This window comes from Drosophila takahashii, chromosome 4, assembly GCF_030179915.1.
Source record: "Drosophila takahashii strain IR98-3 E-12201 chromosome 4, DtakHiC1v2, whole genome shotgun sequence".
Classification (NCBI taxonomy): Eukaryota; Metazoa; Arthropoda; class Insecta; order Diptera; family Drosophilidae; genus Drosophila; species Drosophila takahashii.
Window position 1 is genome coordinate 531,494 of NC_091682.1, and position 27,965 is coordinate 559,458.

The following is a 27,965-nucleotide window of genomic DNA, read 5'->3' on the forward strand; positions in this document are numbered from 1 at the left end:
AAATTCTAGTGCTACCTCCAAATTACTTGTCTCAAAACAATTTTAGCGACGCATTTTGATCGTATTGGAATCGGCGCTGTCCCTGGGATACCAGATCAAATATTGCATTCTTTTAAATTTTGGATTTTAAATTATCAAAAATTAACATGCCAACTTATTTTAAATTTTTTGTTTTATATGAATGAATTAATTAGAATTTTGAGTTTAATATTCGAATTTTGAGTTTAATAGAATTAAATGAATGAATGGCATGAATTTCGAAATAATTCAATCGACAATTTCTTTTGAAGAAGAAAGGGCCATAATTTTGTGATTAAATCAAATCTGCCTGAATTTTATTTACTAAGCAGTTAACATTGATTTGTTAAAACTTTTCTACTTTTGGTTCTCAAAAGAAAGCACAAAAAAAATCTGGCAAATTCAAAAAATTCATAGGAATTACACGGGCCGACAAAATGTGACATGGGTCGGTGTCCAGGCCTGCCACCATTTTATTTCGATAAATGAGGCTTTTCTAAGCATAAGTTGCCACTACGCCTATAGTCCATCAGCTCTCGTATTTGCGGTATCTTTAATTTAAGAAAATCACAAATTTTCTTCGTCTTTTGGGATATGTCACCCCACGAGGAGGTGGGCGCATTCAAAACTTTAAAGTCACAGCAAAGTTTAAGTCTTCATTTGTGAACAGCGTTTAAAAATTAAATAAAAATATGTCTTCTACAATGCATTTTTGATCTAAAGACACCTTATGTCCTTAATTTTTATGACACTTATCAGGTTTTTGTGAATTGTTTTGGAATTTTTAAAATGGTTTTTCTTATTTTCTTCATAGGGACGATTCACAAACAGTGCCCAAACCCTTCGTAGCCCAGAGCCACAATTTAGCAGAAAAGGTACCTTGAACCTTTAAGGGGGGAGATACATATAGAACTGCAAATTTGTCAAGTTTTTCATGATTTTTTTTAAACAATAAGGGTTTGTGCTGGAAGTTTGCAACTTGGCATGTTGATTACATAGTTCTTATATAATCGCTGTGTGGATCCGATTTTTGTGAAACCAAATTTATTTTGTTGAGAAATAATGTAGAAACTGTCTGAACCTAACATACATTCTTATTTTTATACCCTTGTAGAGGGTATTATAATTTCAGTCAGATGTTTGCAACGCAGTGAAGGAGACGTTTCCGACCACATAAAGTATATATATTCTGGATCAGCACCAATAGCCGAGTCTATCTAGCCATGTCCGTCTGTCCGTTTCTATGCGAACTAGTCTCTCAGTTTTAAAGCCATCGCAATGAAACTTTCCTGAAAGTCTTCTTTCTATTGCAGGTAGTACCTATGTCAAAGCGAGCCGGATCGGACCACTATATCTTAAGGCTCCCATAGGAATATTCAAACAAATATAAGAAAATTCATTGTAACTTTGTAGGAAGTAGGCGTTTTCATTCTTGACTACTTATGTATAAACAAAATTAAAATATAAACGCTGAATCTGGAATCCCTGGAACTGCACCGAGTGAGCATTACTTTATCTACAAGAGTATATAAGCTTCGGCTGGCCGAAGGTAGCTTTTTTTCTTGTTCTTGTTGTTTTTGCTGTACAAAAAATACTTCAACGTACAAATTTCTACATAAAGTAGGTTCAGACAGTGGGCAATTTCATTACAAACATTTCCGTAAAAGCAGCATGATGATCAAAGCATTACTTTTTGAGATACACGATCCGCAGCTGAGAAAAACATGGTTTCGAGAAAAACGCATTTAAAGTAATGATATATATCTACTGCACAAGGAAGATGTGTGCCGTCATCCTCGTATAAGTTCCAAGATAGTTCGAATTTCTTCGTGAAACTTTTATGACTCATTCTTAAAGAGTTATACTACCGATTTAAATAATAAAAAAAATTGATTTTTTTTTGTTTTCTAAGACATTTTTATGAATCTCCCCCCTTAACTTCAAGATTGTCTAATCACAAAGTTGGGCGACCTCTACTTCTTTAGCTACAATGGACTTAACTAAAGTACTTTTTGTCACTTGTTTTCATCTATAGTAGCCTGATATTTTTAATGTATTGTATGTGTACGGGTCTCAGTTCAACAAGGAAAATATCAGGCTACTATAGATGAACAAAAGTGACAAAAAGTACTTATAATTAAGCTTCATATTTTCGTATTAGTATTTATTTAGTAACTTTTAACTTGCATTTGTTAAGAAATTATGCCCGATCAAAGTTTTGTATTTTCACGGGTATCTGATAGTCGGGGCACCCGACTTTACCGTTCTCTCTTGTTCCCAACTGGGTCTAGCCCTTCATGAACCAAGCACAAGTCCGATTCGGAGTCAATAAGACTTTACTTAAAAACTTATATTAAATCTTTAATATACTACCGCATTAGATGGAAGTCAAGTGCAACTCGCACCTTTATAAAGTGTAGGATGGAAGTCACTTTCAGAAAAGATAATTGGACAACTACCTTTTTAATATTACTTATAAATTACTTTGCTGCAGGGAAACAACTAAAAATTGTATATTTTCTATGAAAATAGTAAGTAACCCTTTCGTATTACGTAAGAGTAACTATATGATTGGTGGAATACACAATTTTTGTGGTTGGGGACAATAATATTGGTTAATTTTATCAAAACAGTTTTTGGGTGTGAGTTGTCTGTGCTTTGACAATATTCTCAATTACACAGGCCGACAAAATGTGACATGGGTCGGTGTCCAGGCCTGCCACCATTTTATTTCGATAAATGAGGCTTTTTTAAGCATAAGTTGCCACTACGCCTATAGTCCATCAGCTCTGGTATTTGCGGTATCTTTAATTTAAGAAAATCACAAATTTTCTTTGTCTTTTGGGATATGTCTTCAAGAGTGGTCAACCAATTTTGGAAATCTTTTCGGAATTAAATAGTTACATGTCTCTGTTATACTGTCGTTTTGGAAAATTCAATGTAACTCAACCACACGAGGAGGTGGGCGCATTCAAAACTTTAAAGTCACAGCAAAGTTTAAAAATCTTCATTTGTAAACAGCGTTTAAAAATTAAAAAAAAATAATTTCTTTTACAATGCATTTTTGATCCAAAGACACCTTATGTCCCTAATTTTTAGGTCACTCATCAGTTTTTTGTGAATTGTTTTGGAATTTTTAATATGGTTTTTCTTACTTCCTTCACAGTGACGATTCACAAACAGTGCTTCATAAAATAAACAGAAATGAAATGATTTACGCAGGGCTCTAATGCGAACCTAAAAGCAACGAAGATATCATGGCTCCCACAGAAATTGCTCAGCGCTGAGTTCATACGTTTTATATTTTTGTTCATATAATCTCAGTCCTAATTTAGTGCAGTGCGATTTTTTGGCACCTCTGTATAATGGTTTTTGCATAAAAAGGGTATATATTACATATTATATATTATATATGTATATTACAGGGACCGTAAATAATCATTATTTGAGATTTTTATTTTAAAAAGACTACTGTGATATTTTGTTTTAAACGTCAAAAATATCGTTTTTTTTGCTCTTGTGCACAAAGTATATGCATTTCAACAAATCTGGAAAGCAAATTAACTGTTATTTGTTAATGTCTATAAAGTGCATAAAAACCAGTTAAATTGTTGATTAAAATATGTAAAAACCTCAGTAGGCCTTTTAAAATAAAAATCTCAAATAATGATTATTTACGGTCCCTGGTATATTATAACCTATTTAAAATGTGGTGTCAAGGTAGAAAGAAGGTAGAAGGAAGAGTTTCCGACCCAATAAAGTATATATGTCACTAGCCGAGTCGATCTAGCCATGTCCGTCTGTTTCTGTCTGCCTGTATGAACGCTGAGATCTCGGAAACTATAAGATGCATTTTGTATGGACATTCTAGGCGTTCCTACGCAGCGCAAGTTTGTTTCAAAAAGGTGCTACGCGCCTCTAACGCACACAAGCTGTGGGTACAGTTTTGATGCTGTTATGAAAATTGTAACTTGTATGTATTGGTTTCGCCAATACCTATCGATTGGCCTTTTGTTTTTTAAGTTTGTCACGCCCACTCTAACGCCCACAAACCCATTAAAGCTGGCTAGGACCTCCAATTTGGCCATTCTTGGTCGGTAATAGGGATGTCAAATATTTTAAAAATATCGTAACGCTGATATATTTTCTTTAGGAAAAATATCAATATGATATATAATATATCGCCAAAAAAACATCGATATATCAGATACTTTTGATATTTTTTTTTCAGTTGCATTTCAAAATTTTAGCCGCGTAAATAAATGTAAAATTTATGTAAAAGCACTAGAAAAGTATAAACAATATACAACCCTAGTCAAAAGTATTTTCACAAATTTGAATGTTAACTGTACTCATATTTTGAACTTATAATATAAACATTTTGGCACCTATGAAAAGAACACTTCAATTCCGTTTAAATGACACAAAAATTTTCTTAACCCATTAAGCACCCTTTGAAAAGAGAGCAAATTAGACAATTTTTTTAAGGTCAAATTTTTAACTTTTTTTCCTGGGGCTTAAAACAAAAAAGTTTTGATGCAAAGTTGTTCTCCAATCAAAACTAATAATAACTGCAAAGAAAAAATTTCAAATTATTTTTCCTTGTATTTTTTATGATTTTATGACTCGGCTATTGGCGATCAAGAATATAGGTACTTTAAGCTTAAGCCTAGTACTCAGTACGACGAAAACTGCTAGCTAAGCATAGGAGTAAGCGAGAGGCAAATAGGTAGCTAACGCCTTTAGCCGGGGACTTTTTTCCACCTCGGTACTCAGTTGAGCTAAGGAAACAGTAAGGAAATACCGAAAAAAACTAGATTTAGCGGATGAATTCCGATGAACGCCTTTAGCCGCGGCCCAAAGAATACAAAATTTAATCTTTGGCTGTGTTTGTGCAGAATCGGTGTGCCAATAACATATAAATGGAAGGAAAACCACAAAAACCAATGGAAAACTGCCTGTAGGAGTTGCTGCAATACATATTGCCATTCCAATAGCGAATTTAAAGCTTGCGACCCAGGTCGGCTTAACGTTTTGTAATATTTTAAAATTGGCGCCAGTTAATTTGTTTGCTAAGAGTAAGACCGTGCTACATGCATTGCGGATGAACTCCGAAAACTTCGGTCACACTAAAAGATTAATATTTTTCGACTAGTAAAACTCTTAGCCGAACTGAGTACTAGGCTTTAGTACTCAGTTGGGCTAAGAGTTTCACTAGTCGAAAAATATTATTCTTTTGTAGTGTGACCGAAGTGTTCAGAGCTCGTTCACACACAGCAAACAAATCAACTGGCGCCAATTTTAAAATATTACAAAATGTTGAGCCGACCTGGGTCGCAAGCTTTAAATTTGCTTTGGGCCGCGGCTAAATGCGTTAAGCCTAGTACTCAGTACGGCTAAGAGTTTTACTAGTCGAAAAATATTAATCTTTTGGTGTGACCGAAGTTTTCGGAGTTCATCCGCAATGCATGTAGAATGGTCTTACTCTTAGCAAGCAAATTAACTGGCGCCAATTTTGAAATATTACAAAATGATTAGCCGACCTAGGTCGCAAGCTTTAAATTTGCTGTTGGAATGAGGATATGTATTGCTACAACTCCTACAGGCAGTTTTCCATTGGTTTTTGGGGTTTTCATTCTATTTATAATATGTTATTGGCATACCGCTTCTGCACAAACACAGCCAAAGATCAAATTTTTTATTCTTTGGGCCGCGGCTAAAGGCGTTCATCAGAATTCATCCGCTAAATCTAGTATTTTAGTGGTATTTTCTTACTATTTCCTTAGCTCAACTGAGTACCGAGGTGGGAAAAAGTCCCCGGCTAAGGGCTTTAGCTACCTATTTGCCTCTCGCTTACTCCTATGCTTAGCTAGCAGTTTTCGTCGTACTGAGTACTAGGCTTAAGCAACTATTTATTTTCCAAATTTGAAACAAAACCTTTACTTAAATAACGTTGAAAATAAATTGGAATATATTTAAAACAAGTCAAATATAAATCCAAAAGTTTGTTTGCAAGTAGTGCTTAAAATCCTTTAAAGATTTCGTTTCTATATATGATTCTTTGGCATTGAAATCGACTGGTTTCCATCCGTACAGGTCTTGATTTAACTTGTGTAAAAAATCGGCATAAACTTCAGTTTAGCTTCAACATCCTATTTTTTTTAAGTTTTTTAAAATAAGTTTTTTTAAATAAGTCAACTTACTTATTTTGCACACTTGCTCAGTTGATTGCTTGCTCAGTTTTTCACTGTTCACAGCCACACGTTACATCCCAATGCACTATGGGAAAAAAGTCAATTTTTTTGGCATAAAATCAACTTGTTTTACAAATTATTTTTAACAAGAAAGGAAGCTAGCTTCGGCCAGCCGAAGCTTATATACCCTTGCAGATAAAGCAAACACCTATAGTTTAATGCTCACTCTGTGCAGTTCCAGGAATTACAAATTCAGCGTGCCTATTATTTAAATTTTGTTTTTAAGTTGTCAAAAATCAAAACGCCTACTACCTACAAAGTGAATTTTCTTAAATTTGTTTGAATATTCCTATGGGAGCCTTAAGATTTAGTGGTCCGATCCGGCTCGCTGCGACATATGTACTACCTGCAATAGAAAGAAGACTTTCGGGAAAGTTTCATCGCGATAGCTTTCAAACTGAGAGACTAGTTCGCATAGAAACGGACAGACGGACAGACAGACAGACGGACAGACGGACAGACGGACATGGCTAGATAGACTCGGCTATTGGTGCTGATCAAGAATATATATACTTTATGTGGTCGGAAACGTCTCCTTCACTGCGTTGCAAACATCTGACTGAAATTATAATACCCTCTGCAAGGGTATAAAAATTAAATATATTTTGTGAATTTACATACCCTAATTAGACAAGAACAGTTATCAGTTGATAAGCGAACAAAATCAGTTGTTCGATTGACGTTGTTGTGTGCGTAAATTAGTGAAAAATCTTTGCAAACTTTCAGTGCTTATTTTGTGGAATCAAATCGTCAAATCGTAGCAAAGGTATTTATAAATGTATCTTATATTACATGTTTTGATTATTATGGCTTGTTGTCCAACTGTGAACTGTTTTAAATGTGTATCTTTTTAGCTTAAAACTAACAAGTTTGTTTGTGTTCCGTGGTGTACAACTTATAAATGGCACAAAGTTGCAAAAAGGTAAAAACGCAAAGTTATTACCAAATGTATCCTTAATATCGCAAAACTAATGATTTTTGCAACTTTTTGCACGTTTCTTCAAAAAACTGACTTAAATCCAGCAACTTATAAACATAAAAAATATTTTTTTTTAATAAAAAAACAATCTAAGTGTCTTTCATTAATCTTAAAAATTGAATTTATGGAAAGGGACAAGTCAAGTGAAAATCCTGGCTCCAAAGGGCTCAAATATAAAGAAGCTGGACCCCCGTTAAAGCTAAAATTGGCATCTGCTCTTAGATAATGTTTCACTTTTCTTGTACATGTCAGCAATTTTTTTTTTGTTGACAAATTTTAAAAATTAACGTAATCCGAAATTATTTTACCGTCTTACCAATACAAATACAAATTTTTTAAAATACCTGACAATTAATTTGAATATGCGGCGTGGGCGTTGGATGAAAGCAATGGTCCGATTCAAACAACAAAAACCGAAATTACAGCTTTATCTTAATAGTATATATAAAAAATTTCTAAATTGTATCTCTAAAACTAGAGTTTATGCCAAAAAATAGACTTTTTTCCCATAGTGCAGTGGCAGAAATTTTCCTTCGAGAATTGGTTTCATACCACAGCACTGTTTACGATTCCAAAAGGTTGTCCGCGTTTTCCGCTAGTATACGAGCACACTTCGTGCTGCATTACCGTCCTATATACTGTTGCATAATCCAGGGCTGTGAACCACTCCGGAGCTGAACCACTCCGAACCGGAGTGGTTCACTTTTTTTTAGAAAACGAACCGAACCGTAAGCCGGAGCGCCGAATTTTTTTATAATTGAACCGGAACCGAACCGGAACTTTTTTTTTTGATATTCGGTTCGGTTCACGAAAAATTTATTTTGTTTGTTCGTGTTTTTTTATTGAACAGTGTGGGGGGTTTTCTGATCATATTAACATAGAGTTTATTTACCAAGGGAAATAAAAATGCACCAATTTTTGTGGCTATGCAATGACTGCATCTAACTCAAACAATCTAATAATAAGGTGTGTTTCAAAATTATACGACACCATAAATTTCTTAAATATTTTTTTTATTAAAAGTCGTATTAAAGTGATTGTGTTTGTATTTAATCGTTATAACAAAACAAAGAATTTCATGTGAAAACAATATAATATTTGCCTCCGTGGCATAACTTATAACAAAATCTTAATTTTAAGGTGTTTCATAATTATACGACACCATTGATTTTTTCCGGTTCCAATGATCAAACTTACCCGAAATTTTTTTTCTGGTTAAATATAAACTAAACAAGAAAGGAAGCTACCTTCGGCCAGCCGAAGCTTATATACCCTTGCAGATAGAAGAATACTCACTCGGTGCAGTTCCAGGGATTCCAGACTCAGCGTTTCTATTTATTTAAATTTTGTATTTAAGTAGTCAAGAATCAAAACGCCTACTTCCTACAAAGTTACAATGAATTTTCTTATATTTGTTTGAATTTTCCTATGGGAGCCTTAAGATATAGTGGTCCGATCCGGCTCGCTCCGACATATGGGCCGTTCTTTTACAAACCGAACAGATTTGGCCAAAAAAAAAATGTCACATTTTTGATTTGCCTGAAACTTTTTTTACACGTACTATTCGGAAAATAAGTAAACACGTGTATCAGGATTTGACCGAAAAAGAATTATTTTCCTAGTTAGAATTTTTTTAAGTGTGCCAAAAATTGTCAAATTTGAAAAAGTACCCTCTCATTGAAAATCTGTATCTCCGGTTATATGAATCCAATTGACTTCATGTCTTTTGCATTAATTCCTCTAAAACCTCTACTTTCAAAATAAAATTTCTTAAAAAAAAATTTTTTTTTATTTCTTAAAAATAAAAACAAATTAAGATTTAAAAAAAATTTGTAACTATTGCCCCCACAAAAAAAAAAATTTTGTTTTATTTTAATACTTGCGCCATATTGTTAGTTACAATCGGTTTTTGTAAAAAGTTGGTGCCACTTTTAGTTTTTAAAATATCGAATTTGTTTTAGCAAGGCCTCGGCTTTTTTCTATGAAAAAACGTCGCAGCAAGTAGATCTACTCTCTCACTCTTATCGAATCCTAATGGAATTTATGTTTTCTCATTGTTTACTAGTCCTTTAACAATTGTTAATGATTAAAAGTTAAGTTTTAAGTTTTTTGACAATTCTGAATGACAAAAAGTAAAAAGTCATTTTTTAATCAATTAAAAACTTACAACTATTTATTTAACCGTCTATTTAATAAACAATAATTTTAAATTTATTTTATTTATTACTTTTTATATTATGTAATTTATTTAACATTTTTAAATATTTTTTTTTAAGTTTTTAAAAAAATTTATTTAATAAAAATAAAAAATTATAAAATTTAATTAATTTTTTTTTTAAATTTAAAAATAAATATCTAAAAATGTTTAATAAATTACATAATATAAAAAAATAATAAATAAAATAAATATAAAATTATTGTTTATTAAATAGACGGATAAATAAATAGTTGTAAGTTTTTAATTGATTAAAAAATGACTTTTTACTTTTTGTCATTCAGAAATTGTCAAAAAACTTAAAACTTAACTTTTAATCATTAACAATTGTTAAAGGACTAGTAAACAATGAGAAAACATAAATTCCATTAGGATCCGATAAGAGTGAGAGAGTAGATCTACTTGCTGCGACGTTTTTTCATAGAAAAAAGCCGAGGCATTGCTAAAACAAATTCGATATTTTAAAAACTAAAAGTGGCTCCAACTTTTTACAAAAACCGATTGTAACTAACAATATGGCGCAAGTATTAAAATAAAAAAAAAATTTTTTTTTTGTGGGGGCAATAGTTACAAAATTTTTTTAAATCTTAATTTGTTTTTATTTTTAAGAAATAAAAAAAATTTTTTTTTAAGAAATTTTTTTTTGAAAGGAGAGGTTTTAGAGAAATTAATGCAAAAGACATGAAGTCAATTGGATTCATATAACCGGAGATACAGATTTTCAATGAGAGGGTACTTTTTCAAATTTGACAATTTTTGGCACACTTAAAAAAATTCTAACTAGGAAAATAATTTTTTTTCGGTCAAATCCTGATACACGTGTTTACTTATTTTCCGAATAGTACGTGTAAAAAAAGTTTCAGGCAAATCAAAAATGTGAGCCAATAAAAGGTGTTCGGTTTGTAAAAGAACCGCCCATATGTATTATAATTTCAGTCAGATGTTTGCAACGCAGTGAAGGAGACGTTTCCGACCACATAAAGTATATATATTCTTGATCAGCACCAATAGCCGAGTCTATCTAGCCATGTCCGTCTGTCCGTCTGTCCGTCTGTCTGTCTGTCCGTCTGTCCGTCTGTCCGTCTGTCCGTCTGTCCGTTTCTATGCGAACTAGTCTCTCAGTTTTAAAGCTATCGCGATGAAACATTCCCGAAAGTCTTCTTTCCATTGCAGGTAGTACATATGTCGGAGCGAGCCGGATCGGACCACTATATCTTAAGGCTCCCATAGGAATATTCAAACAAATATAAGAAAATTCATTGTAACTTTGTAGAAAGTAGGCTTTTTGATTCTTGACTACCTAAAAACAAAATTTAAATAAATAGGCACGCTGAATCTGGAATCCCTGGAACTGCACCGAGTAAGCATTCTTTTATCTGCAAGGGTATATAAGCTTCGGCTGGCCGAAGGTAGCTTCCTTTCTTGTTTCATATGAATTTGAGTGTTTTCTCAATGGGATTTCATGAAGGGGGCGCAGACTGGGGATCGCATTTCAAATGTTCCAATCGTGAAATGTGGAAAGTTTATAAAGGTTTTGAAGAACAAATTTTTGCATTTTGACAGGAAGTATCGCCCAAAATCAAATATTTTTGGAATAAAACAATTTGGTTCCAAAAGGGCAATACTTTAAAAAATAATTTTTGAGGTCTGTTTCGTGCATGTAATAACCTGAAAAGGATTTTTATTTGATTCAAAAGTGCTAAGAATATTGACCAGACAAAAGTTAAGACGAATTGTGGGACATGACTTCGAAAAACTACTTTTTTAACGTGTAGAGAGACATATTCAGTATTTATGTATTGGTTGAAGATTGAAAGGACCTTTGGGCTGGATTACTCTCAAAATGGAACCTTTTAGTTTATATTTAACCAGAAAAAAAATTTCGGTCAAGTTTGATCATTGGGACCGGAAAAAATCGATGGTGTCGTATAGTTATGAAACAATCGCACATAGCCGAAAAATAGACGATATTTCGAAAAATTAGCGGTAAATCCTTAAAAAGAGGAACAAGGACGCGAGGTATTTTTTTTCGTACACATCATACATTGTTCTTTCGATCTGCATTTAAATATTTCGCTTTCTATAAACAACAACAACGCTACAAATTTTCAAAAAATAAGTGTGTTGGTGTCGTATAATTTTGAAACACACCTTATCGGGGGTGTCACAGAAATTATTTCCAATCGAAATCCGTTAAAGCTCTTACGTGCATCAATGCAAAATCCAACCGTCTTCGGTTGGAAGAGATTTTTGTGACACCCCTGTATATAACTATCATCTTCCAAAACTTTTCGCAGTATGCCCACATTAAAATTACATGATTAAAGCAAAGAGTATACTCTTTGCCTTAACTGGTAAACACTTATAAATCATAAATCTAGTAACTTTACTTATAAGTCTTAATGTTATGGTACATATTTCAATGAAAATACATGGAAATAAATGTTGACTTTATTATTTCATTAAAAAAAAATTATTTTTTTGAACCCTGGTTCGAACTTGAACCCTGCTCCGGCTCATCATTGAACCGGTTCGCAAACCGGAACATTATCTGTCGATTAGGTTTGAACCCCGATCCGAACCCATTCAAAAACAAGAGAGAACGCTATAGTCGGGTTGGTGTCCCGACTATCTAATACCCGTCACTCAGCTAAAGGGAGTGCGAACGCTGTACTCGGGTTGGTGTCCCGACTAATAATAATCGTAACTCAGCTGAAGGGAGTGCGAGGGAGATAAATATGTATTTTTTTGATTGCGTATAACATTTTAATGAATGGTCCGATTCGAAAAATATACATTTCGATAGGTATAAATATACACAACAAAATTGCATTTATACTTCTCGGAAATCTTTAAAGATGTGGGCGCAGGACCCATTTTAAAATCGTTAGTGGGCGATTGTGGGCGTTAGAGGGGGCGTGGCGCTCGTCTGAAATAAACTTGCGCTGCGTAGGAAGCCAAAGAATATGTGTGGGAAATCTCAATTTTCTAGCTTTTGTAGTTTCTGAGATCTCAGCGTTCATACAGATGGACAGACGGACGAAGAAGAATATATATACTTTATGGGGTCGGAAACGCTTCCTTCTAGCTGTTACATACTTTTGCACGAATCTAATATACCCTTTTATTCTACGAGTAACGGGTATAATAATATGGGTTCACAGCCCTGGCATAATCTATTTGCTTTACTGAGTGGCTTACCAATTATATGAGACTGTAATGCAAGTGCATTACTGAATAGGACACCTGGTTTATAGGTTTGTAATGCACCCGTTTTACTGACTTGTTTAGCCTGTATATAGGATTGTAATGCAAATACTTTACGAACTGGTATTTTCTTCGAAGTTTATTCGAAGACAAAAAAAAGATTAAGTTTTCAACTAAAAATTATAATTTTATTATTTATTTTATTAAGACATCTCGCTCCAATGTAATGTAGTAATCGGCTATTTAGTCCACCTCCCTTTACTGCATCTATATTTAAGAATAAGTGGGAAATTAGTTGTCAACTTATTAAGTATGTTTAGTTGAACTTACCATATAATACATAACAAGAGAGAACGCTATAGTCGGGTGCCCCGACTATCAGATACCCGTTACTCAGCTAAATTGAGTGCGAAGGGGATGGATATAAGAACTTTGATCCGCGGTAACTTTTTAACGAATGGTCCGATTTAAAAAATTTCTTCTACATTTCGATAGGTATTGATAAACACAATAAACTGCATTGTTACTTTTCCGAAATATTGAAATTTTTAAAATCGTATATAAGCGATTGTGGGCGTTAGAGGGGGCCTGGCACCCTTTTGAAACAAACTTGCGCTGCGTAGGAACCTAGAATCTGCATGCAAAATGTCAATCTTCTAGCTTTTATAATTTCCGAGATCTCAGCGTTCATACGGACGGACAGACGGACATGGCTATATCGACTCGGCTAGTGACCCTGATCAAGAGTATATATACTTTATAGGGTCGGAAATGCTTCCTTCTAGCTGTTACATACGAATACAATATACCCTTTTATTCTACGAGTAACGGGTATAAAAATGTCCACTATATTTTACCAAATGAAACATCCGATTCTACCAGGTTCCAAAAATCAAGTGACGCGTGGCAAGAAAAAAGCGCAAAAAAAAGAGAAGACAAAAAACTACACAACATGCCGTGGAAACCAAAACTTGCAGAAAAAAACATAAGCGCTCGGATGTGTGCGTAAGTAAGGAATTATAGAAACGTGCAACAGAAAAATATTATATTCAGAGGTGTCACAGAAATCTCTTCCAACCGAAGACGGTTGGATTTTGCATTGATGCACGTAAGAACTTTAACGGATTTCGGTTGGAAATAATTTCTGTGACACCCCCGATAGTATTGATGGAAAGGGAGAGCGAGAACAGAAAACAATGCCCCATTACAACCCTATGTACCAAAAGCTGGAGAAACGATCGATTACGAATACACCTTCTCGAATGCATTCTGTCTCCTTACCAATTTCGGCCGAATGCGGATATCGCCACTGGGATGTTCCTTAAAATGACTCCAAATTTTCCTACACTTTCTAGAGCACCTAATCCCAGGTTTGCGCGCTCTGAGAAAACAGTAAACACAGCTAATTGACTGTATAATCGTATAACATGCATGAAAAAGAAACTAAAAGATGGTTGTTCACGCCAAAAGGGCGTTTAATTTCGGGAGGAAGTGTCGAGCGGCAGTAATTTCCAGATGTCCACATCTCGCTCGCTCGCACTGCCCTTCGCTCTCCCTCTCCAACTCTCCCGCAACTCTCCACTCTGTTTTGGAGCTTCTAAGATAACACTAATCTACAAAATAATATTCTTGGAGTGCTTCACAGAAATTAATTTAAAATTCTGTTAGCCTTATGTAACGAAAATACAACTAATATTTTTTTTCGATGGCACAGTTTTTTTTAAAGATTTTTTAAAGTTCATAATGTTAAATTTCTGACTTTTTTCGATTTTTTTCCTATATCCCGGCTCATACCCACCCGATTGGGCCAGTTTTCGTTTTAGAGCCTAACTTTGCCATACAAATCAATATGATTGGGGACAAAACATTAGAAGTTATGTCAAAATTAGTAGCCTAACCTCTAAGACTTTAGGTACGTAAGTGCATCTTTAAGTGCGTTTTTCTCGAAACCACGTTTTGAAAGTCCGTGGTCATCGGTATTTCCTAACAGCTCAACCTATCGTTTTCAAATTTGTCGCATATTTTTCTGCAAAAAAAATACCCGCCCCCTGGGAAGCGCTTTTTTTTATTTTTTAACTTAAAGTATTTTTTTTAAGCCCGAAGTAGAATTTTGTAGGTAAAAAATTAAATTTTACTTTTCTTTTCTTAAGCAAAATGTAAAAGCAGAATGGAAATCCGATAATTTTTGGAGAAGATACAGTGGTCACCGCAAAACGCCTTTTAATAGTGTTCCAGCAATCGCTTTGCCATAGTATCGATAGTACCGATAGTATCGGCTATAAAAATTAGGGGATGATATTTAAATGACACTTTATAATTGTTTTGAATTAAATCCATCCACCCAGTTTTTATAGAAAATATCGCAAAGTTACTTGATTTTTTTATGCCATAGACCCTCACCCCCCCCCCCCCTCCACCACCTTAAGAAATCTTTAAAAAAAAAAACTGTGCCATCGAAAAAAAAGCTAGTGGTATTTTCGTGATCAAGGGCTCCAACAACAGAATTTGCAGTCAATTGCTGTGGAGCATTTTGGACGTAAACTAGTGTAAGCTAGGCTTAGGTAGACCGATTTACAAGTGTACAAATAAACAGCCGCACGTCGCGCAAAACACTGAAGTCTTTCCCCCTGTTTTCGACCTTATTTCTGCGCGAATTTCAACCGCATTTTTCCCTGGGCCTCACAACTTCTACGATCAAGCCACCCCCACCCCAACAAATTTTAAAGTTAAATCTTCTCATATTTTGAACATATGTATAATAAAAACATTTTGGCACATATAGAAAGATCACTTCAATTCCGTTTAAATGACACAACAATGTTCTTAACCCATTAAGCACCCTTTGAAAAGTTAGAAAATTTATTGTAAAGGTCAAATTTTCAACTTTTTTTCTGGAGCTTAAAACAAAAATGTTTTGATGCAAAGTTTTTTCCCAATCAAAATTAATAATAACAGAAAAAAAAAAATTTCAACATATTTTTCGTTGTTTTTTTTATGATTTTTTGAAAATAGCTAAAAATTATTTAATATAATAACGAAATTAATTACTTTACGAATAATTACTTATTTAAAATACTCACAGTCATAACGCAAGCAATTTTATATTTTTTAAGGAATTTTTAAAAATTAAATTAATTTTTATAATTTTCTAGCTTTTAAATATCTGGTTTAGCTATTTTTTGACCCGGCTGTCATCACCACTCATTATACCCTTGTAGAGGGTATTATAATTTCAGTCAGATGTTTGCAACGCAGTGAAGGAGACGTTTCCGACCACATAAAGTATATATATTCTTGATCAGCACCAATAGCCGAGTCTATCTAGCCATGTCCGTCTGTCCGTCTGTCCGTCTGTCCGTCTGTCCGTCTGTCCGTTTCTATGCGAACTAGTCTCTCAGTTTTAAAGCTTTCGCGATGAAACTTTCCCGAAGGTCTTCTTTCTATTGCAGGTAGTACATATGTCGGAGCCAGCCGGATCGGACCACTATATCTTAAGGCACCCAAACAAATATAAGAAAATTCATTGTAACTTTGTAGGAAGTAGGCGTTTTGATTCTTGACTACTTAAAAACAAAATTGAAATAAATCGAAACGCTGAATCTGGAATCCCTGGAACTGCACCGAGTGAGTATTCTTTTATCTACAAGGGTATATAAGCTTCGGCTGGCCGAAGGTAGCTTCCTTTCTTGTTTTTGTTAACATGTCGCCGCCTAGGATAAAACTAACATTTGAACTTTGTCAACCGAAAACAGTTGAAAAATCCGAACTTTAAAAATCCACCATAAATCCAATTTTTCATGGATTTGGGCCATACTTGGCTTGTTTTATTTGCTGGGATGTAAACTTTTGTACGCAATATGATTTTCAACGGATTTATTTCGAGTTTTTACGATATATACAGCCGACTTACAGTCGACTAAAAAACACATTTTTAATCTTTGTCGAGCTGCTGCGCTGCCATAACTTATTTAATTATATTAATCTGTATGGCCAAGTTAAGCTCTGATCTATTGACTTTAAAATGAAACAAAAACTGGCCCCATTGGGTGGATATTAGACGAGATATAGGAAGAAATTCGAAAAAAATCCGATATTAAACATTTTCAACTTAAAAAAATCTTAAAAAAAACTGTGCCATCGAAAAAAAAATTAGTGGTATTTTCGTGATTTGGGGGTCCAACACTAACAGAATTTGCCATCAATTGCTTTGGAGCAGTTTGGCTGTTATCAATAAAATAGTAAATTAACAACAAAATAGTATTTTACCCGATAAAATTGTTGTTTTTTAAAATTTTTTTAAAACTATTTTTATTTTTTATTTAATTTGTTATATTAATTTATATGGAAGTTATTTATAGACACTTACATTTCACAGATACTTAAACTTGTAAATCAGTTTTTTTGCCTCCGCTGGGAATCAAACCGGGGCCGCAACCAAAAAATTGTTCTTTTTTAAAATTTTTTTTTGACTATTTTTATTTTTTATTTTATTTATTATATTAATTTATATGGAAGTTATTTATAGACACTTACATTTCACAGATACTTAAACTTACAAATCAGGTTTTTTGCCTCTGCTGGGAATCGAATCGGAGACGAGCACTCTTACCACTAGGCCACAGAAAAATGATTTTCGTAGAGGAAAATCTATAAACTTAAAATCAACATTTAACAAAAAATAAACAACATCTGCGAAAGCGGGATTTGAACTTACGAACCAGAGATTATGAGTCGAATACTCTAAACACCCTAAAGGCCGTTTTCTCGTCTGTCCTGCAAAGTAAAATTTAGCTAACAATTCGTTTTTTTTAAAAAATGGATGGGAAATAATTTAAGACGAACTAAAATTGATTAAATTAAAATAAATAAATAGTTTTTAAAAGTTTGGAGTACTTTTGGTGTGAGTATTATTGACTTTTAAAAGTGTCTCAACTTACAGACCTCTTTTTCAAAATGTCGTTTTTTGGGACTTTAAAAAAAAATAATTTTTCAGTTTTCAGTAAGGAAAATTCCTTTTAAAATAAATTGGATGACTTTAGCAATTTTGATTTATATAGAATCCCCTGTTTTCGAATTAAGAGTGGAACAACGCTCCAATGGTGGTGAATGAAGTACCGAGACAAAATTTGTCGCTACCTGCGCTAAAATAAGGACGAGTAAACCGTTTTTTGCTTATCGCTCCGTTGTCCCGGCAGGCAAATTAAAGTACGGGCGAGAAAACGGCCCTAAGTCCAGAAAAATAGTTGACATACAATTTACAATTGTATTTTTAAAACAACAAAATATATGAAGAAAAACAAGAAAGGAAGCTACCTTCGGCCAGCCGAAGCTTATGTACCCTTGCAGATAAAGTAATGCTCACTCGGTGCATTTCCAGAGATTCCAGATTCCGCGTTTCTATTTATTTAAAATTTGTTTTTAAGTAGTCAAGAATCAAAACTCCTACTTCCTACAAAGTTACAATGAATTTTCTTATTTTTGTTTGAATATTCCTATGGGAGCCTTAAGATATAGTGGTCAGATCCGGCATATGTACTACCTGCAATAGAAAGAAGACTTTCGGGAAAGTTTCATCGCGATAGCTTTAAAACTGAGAGAGGGTATATAAGCTTCGGCTGGCCGAAGCTAGCTTCCTTTCTTGTTTTTGATTGATTTTGAGTTGCTAATCACGCTTAACAAATTACAAAAAAAATCAAAGAACAGATATTCGACAAAATCAAGATTTTCTTTTATAAAACATAACAGATCTAGATCTATGGGAGCCATAAGACATAGTGGTCTGATCCATCTCGTTCCGACATATGTACTACATCCAATAGAAAGAAGACTTTTGAAAAAGTTTCAACGCGATAGCTTTAAAACTGAGAGATGAGTTCCAATAGAAGCGGACAGACGGACATGACTAGATGGACTCGGCTATTGATGCTGATCAAAAAAATATATACTTTATGTGGTCGAAAATTCTCCTTCACTGCGTTGCAAACATCTGACTGAAATTATTATACCCTCTGCAAGGGTATAATGACCGATCTATTTCTCAACAGGTTTTTAGAAAAGCTTACCGTAAATTCAAGAAAATATTTACCATAATCAATGGCAAGTCGCCGTTGGATAAAATTTACATGCGATTTTCTTGAATCTATGGCGAATTTCTTGAATCAATGGCGATTTTTTTTTGGCACTCATAAAGTGCAGATAAACTGTTCAATAAAGCAAATCGGCTTTCTCGACTTTTTTAATAATAAAAAATAATAAAAAAATTTATTTTTTTCTCGTAATCGGCAATGGAAAGACATATTTTTCTGCTTTTGAACAATGCCAATTGTTTTTCCGTTCGCAGGATAAAAATGATTTTGTGTTTTCTTTTCAACGCGATTATACGGCGAAAGAGTGGTAACATTGACAAAATAGGTATAAGGTAAACTATTGGAGCAAGTGGCTTTGCAATCAATGTGGTACTGTCCCCATACAAAAAACGGAAAAAAGTGGGGTGGCCGGGTTGACATGGAACGTCCCATATATACTTTATGTACCCGTTACTCGTAAAGTAAACGGGTATAATATATTCGTGCAAAAGTATGTAACAGCTAAAAGAAAGCATTTCCGACCCGATCATTAGCCGAGTCGATCTAGCCATGTCTATCTGTCTGTCTGTTCATATGAACGCTGAGATCTCGGAAACTACAAAAGCTAGAAAGTTGGGATTACCTACACATATTCTTGGGCTTCCTACGCAGCGCAGGTCAAAATGCAATTTAAATTTTTTAGATGTTCCGGCGTTATGACACTTTTTAAAGTGACACAATGCCCGCGGCCACAATGACACTTATTGAAAGGGCGTTATGACACTCGCAAAAGTGGCATAAGGCCCACGGGCGTTATGACACCGGGCGGTATGACACGCATCCGTCAGAAACGCTACCTACTACCTGCTACTGTTACTGTACTTTTGCACGAATTCAATATAGCGCTTTACTCTACGAGTAGCAGGTATAAAAATTCCGCGAAGTTCTATCGGAAGTAAATAAGGGAACAGGTCTGGAAAATCGAGTCCGTTTGAATCAATCGGAAATTAAATTTTAATATCTTTGTGCGCTCCGTTAAAAATCAATGTTAATACTCTACCCAAAGTTTTTATTTAAATTTATTATTTAATAATTTATCAAATTAAAAACATTTACCGAAGTTAGTTAAAGGTAAAATGTATACTCAAGGGTGTAATAAGGACCTTGTTGTGGTTCAGTAATTTGACGATTCGTGGTGGACATAGTGAAAACGTATGTCCAGCCCAAAGGTAATTAAATGTATGGTAAAATAGGGTTGTTGCTCTGACCTTTTTGGAAATCGGGGTATTTGTGGCTGTTGTTTGGTCGGAAAGCGTCGGCTCGAGACTGCTAGCCGAGTAAATTAAAGCCTAAAACGAGTTCGGCCAAGTGTGTGTTTGACCACCTGAGCGTCGACCACTTCGACCCTATAAGGTCTAGAGAGAGCTCTCCTAACTTCCAATAATTATTTTTTTGGTATTGTAAAAAAATGAGGGTTGCTTATAGACCAGAGATACAGGTGCAACGACAGAGAGTAGCCGTGCAGTACACTTCAAGCAGTCCGTCTGAAAGAGTTTTACAAAAAAGTGGTTTCTGCAAGAAACAAAAGTAATATATCACAATAATATAATTAATAACGACTAACAGATAAGTAAATGGAAGGCAAAGGAATTTCTTTAGTCCAAGTAATAAAAATAAGTAAAATATAATCAATAATAAAATAATATTTATGATATAAATAAAGGTGAACACATTAATGACTCATGAATGTACATATAATTTTTATAAATTAGTTGTATCAAAATGGCGTTCAATTGAACCTGTTCCGTACTACAAACATTCTCTTACATAATGTTTTTATAGCCTACAAAAAAGACGTATCATACCTAGGAAATTTAACTTAACTTAACTTTGAGGCATTTTTGAATGCAAAGCGGGTGACCCTAATTTGGGTCAAAGTGTCCTAAAGTGTCTCACTTTCACAAAATGGATAGTTATAGATAAAAATTAAAAAAGAAGGAAAAAATTGTGGAAAGAAAGTTTGTATACCCTTTCAGAAGGTTCCGATTTTATACAGTATACATGTATACTCTTGACCTGTCCGATCGATCTAACCTGTCCGATTGTAAGAAAAAACAAGAGAGAACGCTATAGTCGGGTTGGTGTCCCGACTATCTAATACCCGTCACTCAGCTAAAGGGAATGCGAGGGAGATTATATATAAAATTTTGATTGCACATAACTTTTTAAGGAATGGTCCGATTTAAAAAATGTCTTCTACATTTCGATAGGTATAAATATGCGCAACAAAATTGCATTTATACTTCTCGGAAATCTTTAAAGGTGGGGGCGCCAGACACATTTCAAAAATGTTAGTGGACGATTGTGGGCGTTAGAGGGGGCGTGGCGCTCGGCTGAAACTCGACTCGGCTAGTGACCCTGATCAATATATAATATAGAATATAAAAGGGTATATTGTATTTGTGCCTATCTGTCTGTCTGTCTGTATGAACGATTCTCGGAAACTACAAAAGCTAGAAAAGCTAGTTGAGATTTCCCACACATATTCTTGGGCTTCCTACGCAGCGCAAGTTTGTTTCTGCAGAGGACCATGGCCCCTCAAAAGCTCACAATAACCCTAAACGATTTTAAAAGGTGTCTGGCGCCTAGGACTTTAAAGATTTCGGAAAAGTAAAAGTGCAGTTTTATTGTCTTTATCAATACTTATCGAAATGTAGAAGACATTTTTCAAATCGAACCATTCGTTAAGAAGTTATTCGTTAAGAAGATCGCACTCCCTTTAGCCGAAAAACGGGTATCTGATAGTCGATGTGTCACCCCTGTATAAAATATATATATTCTGGATCAGAATCACTGGACGAGTCAATTTACCCATGTCCGTATAAGCGCTCAGATATCGGAAACTACATAAGATAGAAAATTCTTGGGGTTCCTAGGCAGCGCATCTTTGTTTCAGCCGAGCGCCCCGCCCACAATCGCCTTAAATGACCTTAAAATGTGTCTGGCGCACACATCTTGAAAGATTTTGAAAAACAATAAGTGCAATTTTGTTGTCCTATCGAAATCTAGAAGAAATTTTTCAAACCGAACCATTTATTAAGGGGTTATATACCTTTTTGAGCGAAAAAATTGAGGGAACTTTGTATTTTTTTCAGGTGTGTAGCAATTATTTTATGAGACTGAAGTTATTATACCCGTTACTCGTAGAGTAAAAGGGTATACTAGATTCGTGCAAAAGTATGTAACAGCTAGAAGGAAGCGTTTCCGACCCCATAAAGTATATATATTCTTGATCAGGATCACTAGCCGTGTCGATCTAGCCATGTCCGTCTGTCCGTCTGTCCGTCTGTCCGTCTGTCCGTCTGTCTGTCTGTCCGTCTGTATGAACGCTGAGATCTCAGAAACTACAAGAGCTAGAAGGTTGAGATTTCCCACACATATTCTTTGGCTTCCTACGCAGCGCAAGTTTATTTTAGCCGAGCGCCACGCCCCCTCTAACGCCCACAATCGCCCACTAACGATTTTAAAATGGGTCCTGCGCCCACATCTTTAAAGATTTCCGAGAAGTATAAATGCAATTTTGTTGTGTATCTTTATACCTATCGAAATGTAGAAGACATTTTTCAAATCGGACCATTCATTAAAAAGTTATACGCTTTATAAATTGTCCACATATATCTATCTCCCTCGCACTCCTTTTAGCTGAGTTACGATTATTAGTCGGGACACCAACCCGACACAGCGTTCGCACTCCCTTTAGCTGAGTGATGGGTATTAGATAGTCGGGACAACAACCCGACTATAGCGTTCTCTCTTGTTTTTTATTGATAACACTGTGCAGCATTTTTAATGCTTTTTAAATTTGCCCCGATGGATGCTATATTGTTGGATTCGTTATGAATTCCGAAGTTAAACTGCGTTTTCCAAAAAGTTCCCCGACGCAAGGATTCTTAGCAAAAGGACCTCAAAGTTCGAAAAATGCTGAAATTGGTCCACTTTCCGGAGCTCTCAGAGGCAAACGGTTTCATGGTTTGATTCGATGTTAAAGTTTGTTAAAAGACTCACTCTTTATCTTTCGAGATCTTAGAATAATTTTAGGATTTTTATTAAAGGAGAAACAAATTTTAGAAAACATAGTCAAAAAACATAAAAGCATACAGCTGAGGTCAAAATAGTAGTAGTATTGCCGGCCTGTGTTTTTAAAGGTTTGTTGTTGTCACTTGTCTTATCCAATAAGTCTAATAATACAATTATAATCAATACAATATTACCAATATTATTCTGTTTTTTGACTATGTTTTCTAAAATTGGTTTCTCCCTTAGTAAAAACCCTAAAATTATTCTAAGTATGGGGTTCGAAAGATAAAGAGTGTATCTTTTAAAAAAAGTTTAACACCGAATCAAACCATTAATCCGTTTGCTTGGGAGAGCTACGGAAAGTTGGCCAATTTCAGCATTTTTCGAACTTTGAGGTCCTTTTGCCTTTTTTGCTTTTTAAAAAACGCAGTTTAACTTGGGAATTCGCAACGAATCCAAAAATAAAGCATCCATCGAGGTAAATTTTTAATGCTGCATAGTGTAATACATGTTTTTATCAAAACAACAAGGGTTTGTTCCTGAAAAAATATGAATAATTTACGAAGTTATGGCAATTCTCTCGGAACCCTTTTTTTTAGCGGCTTGCGGTGACCACGATGGAAGTCCAGCAGGTCAACTGAATTCAAAAAACCAAAAAAATTTTATTAGTATAGTATTATTTCCAGTTCGTGAACGATTATTTTCAAGAATATTTGGTTTTTTCTGCATACAGTAACAATTTTTCCAAAAAGTTGATCTTTCGAGTTCTAAAAATTTGATTAAAAAATTCTGATCTGCGAAATCAAAATTGGCGCATAAAACCTGAATCGTTCACGAACTCGGCACAATCATTATACCCTTGTAGAGGGTATTATAATTTCAGTCAGATGTTTGCAACGCAGTGAAGGAGACGTTTCCGACCACATAAAGTATATATATTCTTGATCAGCACCAATAGCCGAGTCTATCTAGCCATGTCCGTCTGTCCGTCTGTCCGTCTGTCCGTCTGTCCGTCTGTCCGTCTGTCCGTCTGTCCGTTTCTATGCGAACTAGTCTCTCAGTTTTAAAGCTATCGCGATGAAACTTTCCCGAAGGTCTTCTTTCTATTGCAGGTAGTACATATGTCGGAGCCAGCCGCATCGGACCACTATATCTTAAGGCTCCCAAACAAATATAAGAAAATTCATTGTAACTTTGTAGGAAGTAGGCGTTTTGATTCTTGACTACTTAAAAACAAAATTGAAATAAATCGAAACGCTGAATCTGGAATCCCTGGAACTGCACCGAGTGAGTATTCTTTTATCTACAAGGGTATATAAGCTTCGGCTGGCCGAAGGTAGCTTCCTTTCTTGTTAGGAATAATTTAAAAAAAAATTGAAGAAGATCGATGAAATAGTTCTTGTGCAATCGTGGTCACAGCGAAGGCACTTTTGGAAAAACACGACTTTGAGATAATCACATTCAAAGTTTTACGTTGAGTATATGCAACTATTGAAGTCGAGCAGACAAAACGCTTTTTTCCTATCGAACTATTATTCGGATCTTTATGAAAATTTGGGGGAATGTTCTCTAGAGGATATACTTTAGGATTCAGCAAAAACAAAATTTTTGTTTTTTTGAAAAAAGAAAAGGTATATAACCCCTTAAAAAGTTATGTGCAAAAAATTAAATTCAAGCAGTGCAAGCAGTCGCTTTATTGTATGCATGTCTCCATCTCTCTCGCACTTCCTTTGGCTGAGTAACGGGTATGGGTTACCCACGTGAAACGTGACAGGCCCATTTGGGTTAAATCTCAGAATCGATCAAAACTTTTTTTTTCGATAAAGGATTAAAATACAAACCTAGTCAAAAGAATTTTCACATATTTAAATGTTAACTGTACTCATATTTTGAACTTATAATATAAACATTTTGGCGCCTATGGAAAGAACACTTCCATTCCGTTTAAATGACACAAAAACGTTCTTAACCTACATATTAAGCACCCTTTGAAAAGTTAGAAAATTAGACAATTTTTTTGACAATCAAATTTTTTTTCTGGGGCTTAAAACAAAAAAAATTTCAAAATATTTTTCCTTGTTTTTTTTTATGATTTTTTGAAAATGGCTAAAAATTACAATTTTATCCGCTTTTTCCTCCTTTTCATACCAAATTTTACTGAGATGTCTTTATTCAAAAATTCATAAAAAATACAAGGAAAAATATTTTGAAATTTTTTTTTTTGCAGTTATTATTAATTTTGATTGGGGAACAACTTTTCACCAAAACATTTTTGTTTTAAGCCCCAGGAAAAAAGTTGAAAATTTGACATTCGCCAAATTTGCTCACTTTTCTAAGGGGTCTTAATGGGTTAGGAAAATTGTTGTGTCATTTAAACGGAATTGAAGTGCTCTTTTTATAGGTGCCAAAAGTTTATATTATAAGTTCAAAATATGAGTACAGTTTACATTTAAATTTGTGAAAATATTTTTGACCACCCCTGTAAAAGAATCGCTTTTTTTATTTTTTTTAACTCTTACCGTTTATTTTTTAAAAATATTATTCTAATTAAGCTCTGATTTTTTAGTTATGCAGCACTTGGGACTCGTTTGAGATATTTAAATATTTGGTATGCAACTTTGTGGAACCCATTAAGATTAATATCTTTCAGAAAAATATTTTTAAAAAATTTTAATTTTTTAATGAAGTATTTTTTAAGGGAATTTTAAATTTAAAAAATTCTGTACGCCGGAATACACGCGGTTTCCGAATGAAAAAATTATCCTCATATTGTCTCATCAATTCTTAACAAAGTGATAAAATAAAATGTTTGTAATCGCTAGACCTACTAGTGAAGACAACGATTTTAGTTTAGCAACTTTGCATCAAGCAACAACAGCGCAACGTGTAGAAGAGAACAGCAATACGAGCACCGGAGAGCGCGAATGTTGTTGCATGATGCAAAGTTGCTAAACTAAAATCGTTGTCTTTACTAGTATGTAGGTCTTGCAAATGATTTGATTTGACCCAAACTGGCCTGTCACGTTTCACGTGGTTCCTATATGTAATATCAAAAAGGGAGCTAAGCTAGAGAATGCCATGTGCGGTTTGAATCGAGTTAATATGTACTTGCAGGTTTTGAAAACCAAACGTCGATTACATATATTTAGTGCTGCACTGTGCTACCACATGGCATCGAAAATCAATTTTGGGTCGTCGGTTTTCATGATTTAATTTTCCATGCTAATATCAAATTCAATAATTAAATTTTTTATTAGAAAAAACAGACGATGACAGATCGCCACATTTCATTATCTATGAGCAACGTTGTGAAACAAGCAAATGAAGAAGAGACCACTTCTCCTCAAGAAGTCGAAGACTCCGACGAAGAACGCGAACTAACCAATCTCAATTGGCTTTTGCGAAATCAAAATTTAACTTGGCCGAAAACAATTGATTCAAATACTGTGGAAACATTAAATACGAGAACAAATGCCGAAACACCCGTACCTTACAGTCCAAACTTTCATCGGAACCAAATCAAACTGCTTTGTACAAGAGGCGGCAACACAGTTAAAAAATCGCAAATATTCCTGGAATCGAAAGCCCTAAAATCAGCACCAAAACGACCAACTCCAATTGAACGCTTTGAAATATTTGTCAACAAAGTAAAGAGGTATATAGTAATAATGTTATTTTCTTCCTCGAGCATTTAGAATATTTATATATTCTTTTATATTTTAATAGGGATTTAACAGAATACGAAAAGTTTGCAACTAAGTATGAAACCGACGTGACTGAGAAACCACCTTTTAACTATTCTCATATAATTGGGATGGCTATGCTAAAAAATGGTCGCATTACTTTACAACAATTATGCGCTTGGATAGAGGCTAAGTTTGCATTCTTTAGAGTACGCAAGAAATGGAACGTAAGTAAATTTTAATCGCACTATGTTAAATGCGTTATTTATTTAAAAACTTGTATTCAGAACTCCATAAGGCATAACTTATCTCTACATCACTGCTTTCGTAACCGAAAAAGAGAAGAAAAAGGAAAAGGCGGTTACTGGGAGCTGGGTGTCGACCCAAAAAAGAGTGACCGAAAACGCATTCGTAATAGAAAACTATGTCATCCAAAACTTAATCAGAGCGCTAAATACCACAATGATCAGCTATCAAAAAATTCTCAGCCATACTTTTCAAGATTGGCTAAAAAGACTAAGAATAAAAGCGTGACGGAAATATCAGAAAAAAATAATTTAAAAAAAATGTCAACGCTCACGGAAAATAACTTTACTGAGTCATTAAATAAAGGTACTATGGCTGAGATAAATGAAATTCAATTTGACAAATGTCCCTTACGAACAATGATTAAGGAAGATATTTTACAAAAAAAGCTTGACACAATTATTGTAAGCACTGGGGAATTCATAACAGAGCCTCAAAGCTTAAACTGCTTTATTTCTCACAGGATAGACAATACCAACACGGTAAGTTTAATACAATACATGAAAAGAATAACGATAATTTAAATATAAATATATTATAGGAGATTTCTGGAGATGACGATTTTTGCACATTCAATAACATAAACATTTATTCCGATACGACCCCTGTGTTTGCATCGAATTCATCTATCGTAGAAGACCGAAATGTAGCATCTGATGTATCCAGTCCTAGCCATCCATGCAATATTACAATTAATTATGATTATACTAACTTCCGACCCCTTGTGGACAGCATTGATGAACAGTTTCATTACCTCACTAGTAGCACTGAATACAGTCGAAACGATGATGCATTAGATAACCTCCTTGATGTTTGTGTTACCCACTATTAAAAATCCTAGTTCTTCGTAAGAACTTAAGCAAAAAATATTAATAGTTTTGAGAACATACTAGTTTGCACGCCCACTTAAATAAAATAAAACAAGCTTTTTGACTATACGCGTAAACATACGTTTTAAACATTTGTGGTTTGGTTCTGGACTCGGACTGCTAAGCGTTTTCGGCTTGATAAAACAACAGCTGATTTTCCAAAGCCAACTAAGAGGGAGAAACCAAATCACAGCTGATTTGCCTTTGACTTATACCCAAACAGCTGATAGAATAACAGCACTACCAGCACACTGTAATTGTTTCTTGTTCAGGTAAATTAAAAAAGTCGAGA

At 34.4% G+C, this 27,965-nt stretch overlaps 1 protein-coding gene and 1 long non-coding RNA gene across 7 annotated transcripts; one reads left to right on the forward strand and one right to left on the reverse strand.

Moving 5' to 3' along the window:
• Positions 1-12,839: 12,839 nt before the first annotated feature.
• On the reverse strand, positions 12,840-13,386 carry LOC138913752 (uncharacterized). The gene is made up of 2 exons (XR_011419580.1): positions 13,004-13,386; positions 12,840-12,940 (listed from the first exon to the last, which is right to left on the reverse strand). It is a non-coding gene; the product is annotated as an uncharacterized lncRNA (long non-coding RNA).
• Positions 13,387-13,392: 6 nt separating this feature from the next.
• LOC108060279 (uncharacterized) lies at positions 13,393-27,750 on the forward strand. 6 transcript variants are annotated; one of them, XM_070218145.1, is made up of 5 exons: positions 13,393-13,678; positions 26,073-26,470; positions 26,542-26,725; positions 26,786-27,286; positions 27,346-27,750. In XM_070218145.1, exons 2-5 carry the CDS (start codon positions 26,085-26,087, stop codon positions 27,634-27,636), a joined length of 1,362 nt encoding a protein of 453 aa, XP_070074246.1. In that variant the 5' UTR covers positions 13,393-13,678; positions 26,073-26,084; the 3' UTR covers positions 27,637-27,750. The 6 variants fall into 6 exon arrangements, with proteins under 6 accessions (XP_070074246.1, XP_070074248.1, XP_017001419.2 ...); XM_070218147.1 differs by lacking the exon at positions 13,393-13,678 and adding an exon at positions 18,695-18,717; XM_017145930.3 differs by lacking the exon at positions 13,393-13,678 and adding an exon at positions 20,222-20,325.
• The last annotated feature ends 215 nt before the right edge of the window (positions 27,751-27,965 follow it).

Coding starts and splice junctions, on each gene's coding strand:
- LOC108060279 (XM_017145922.3), top strand. CDS start 20,373: ATGGAAGGCAAAGGAATTTCTTTAGTCCAA. Junction 20,403..26,072: donor AAGGAATTTCTTTAGTCCAA/GTAATAAAAATA, acceptor ATTTTTTATTAG/AAAAAACAGACGATGACAGA. Junction 27,287..27,345: donor GGATAGACAATACCAACACG/GTAAGTTTAATA, acceptor AATATATTATAG/GAGATTTCTGGAGATGACGA.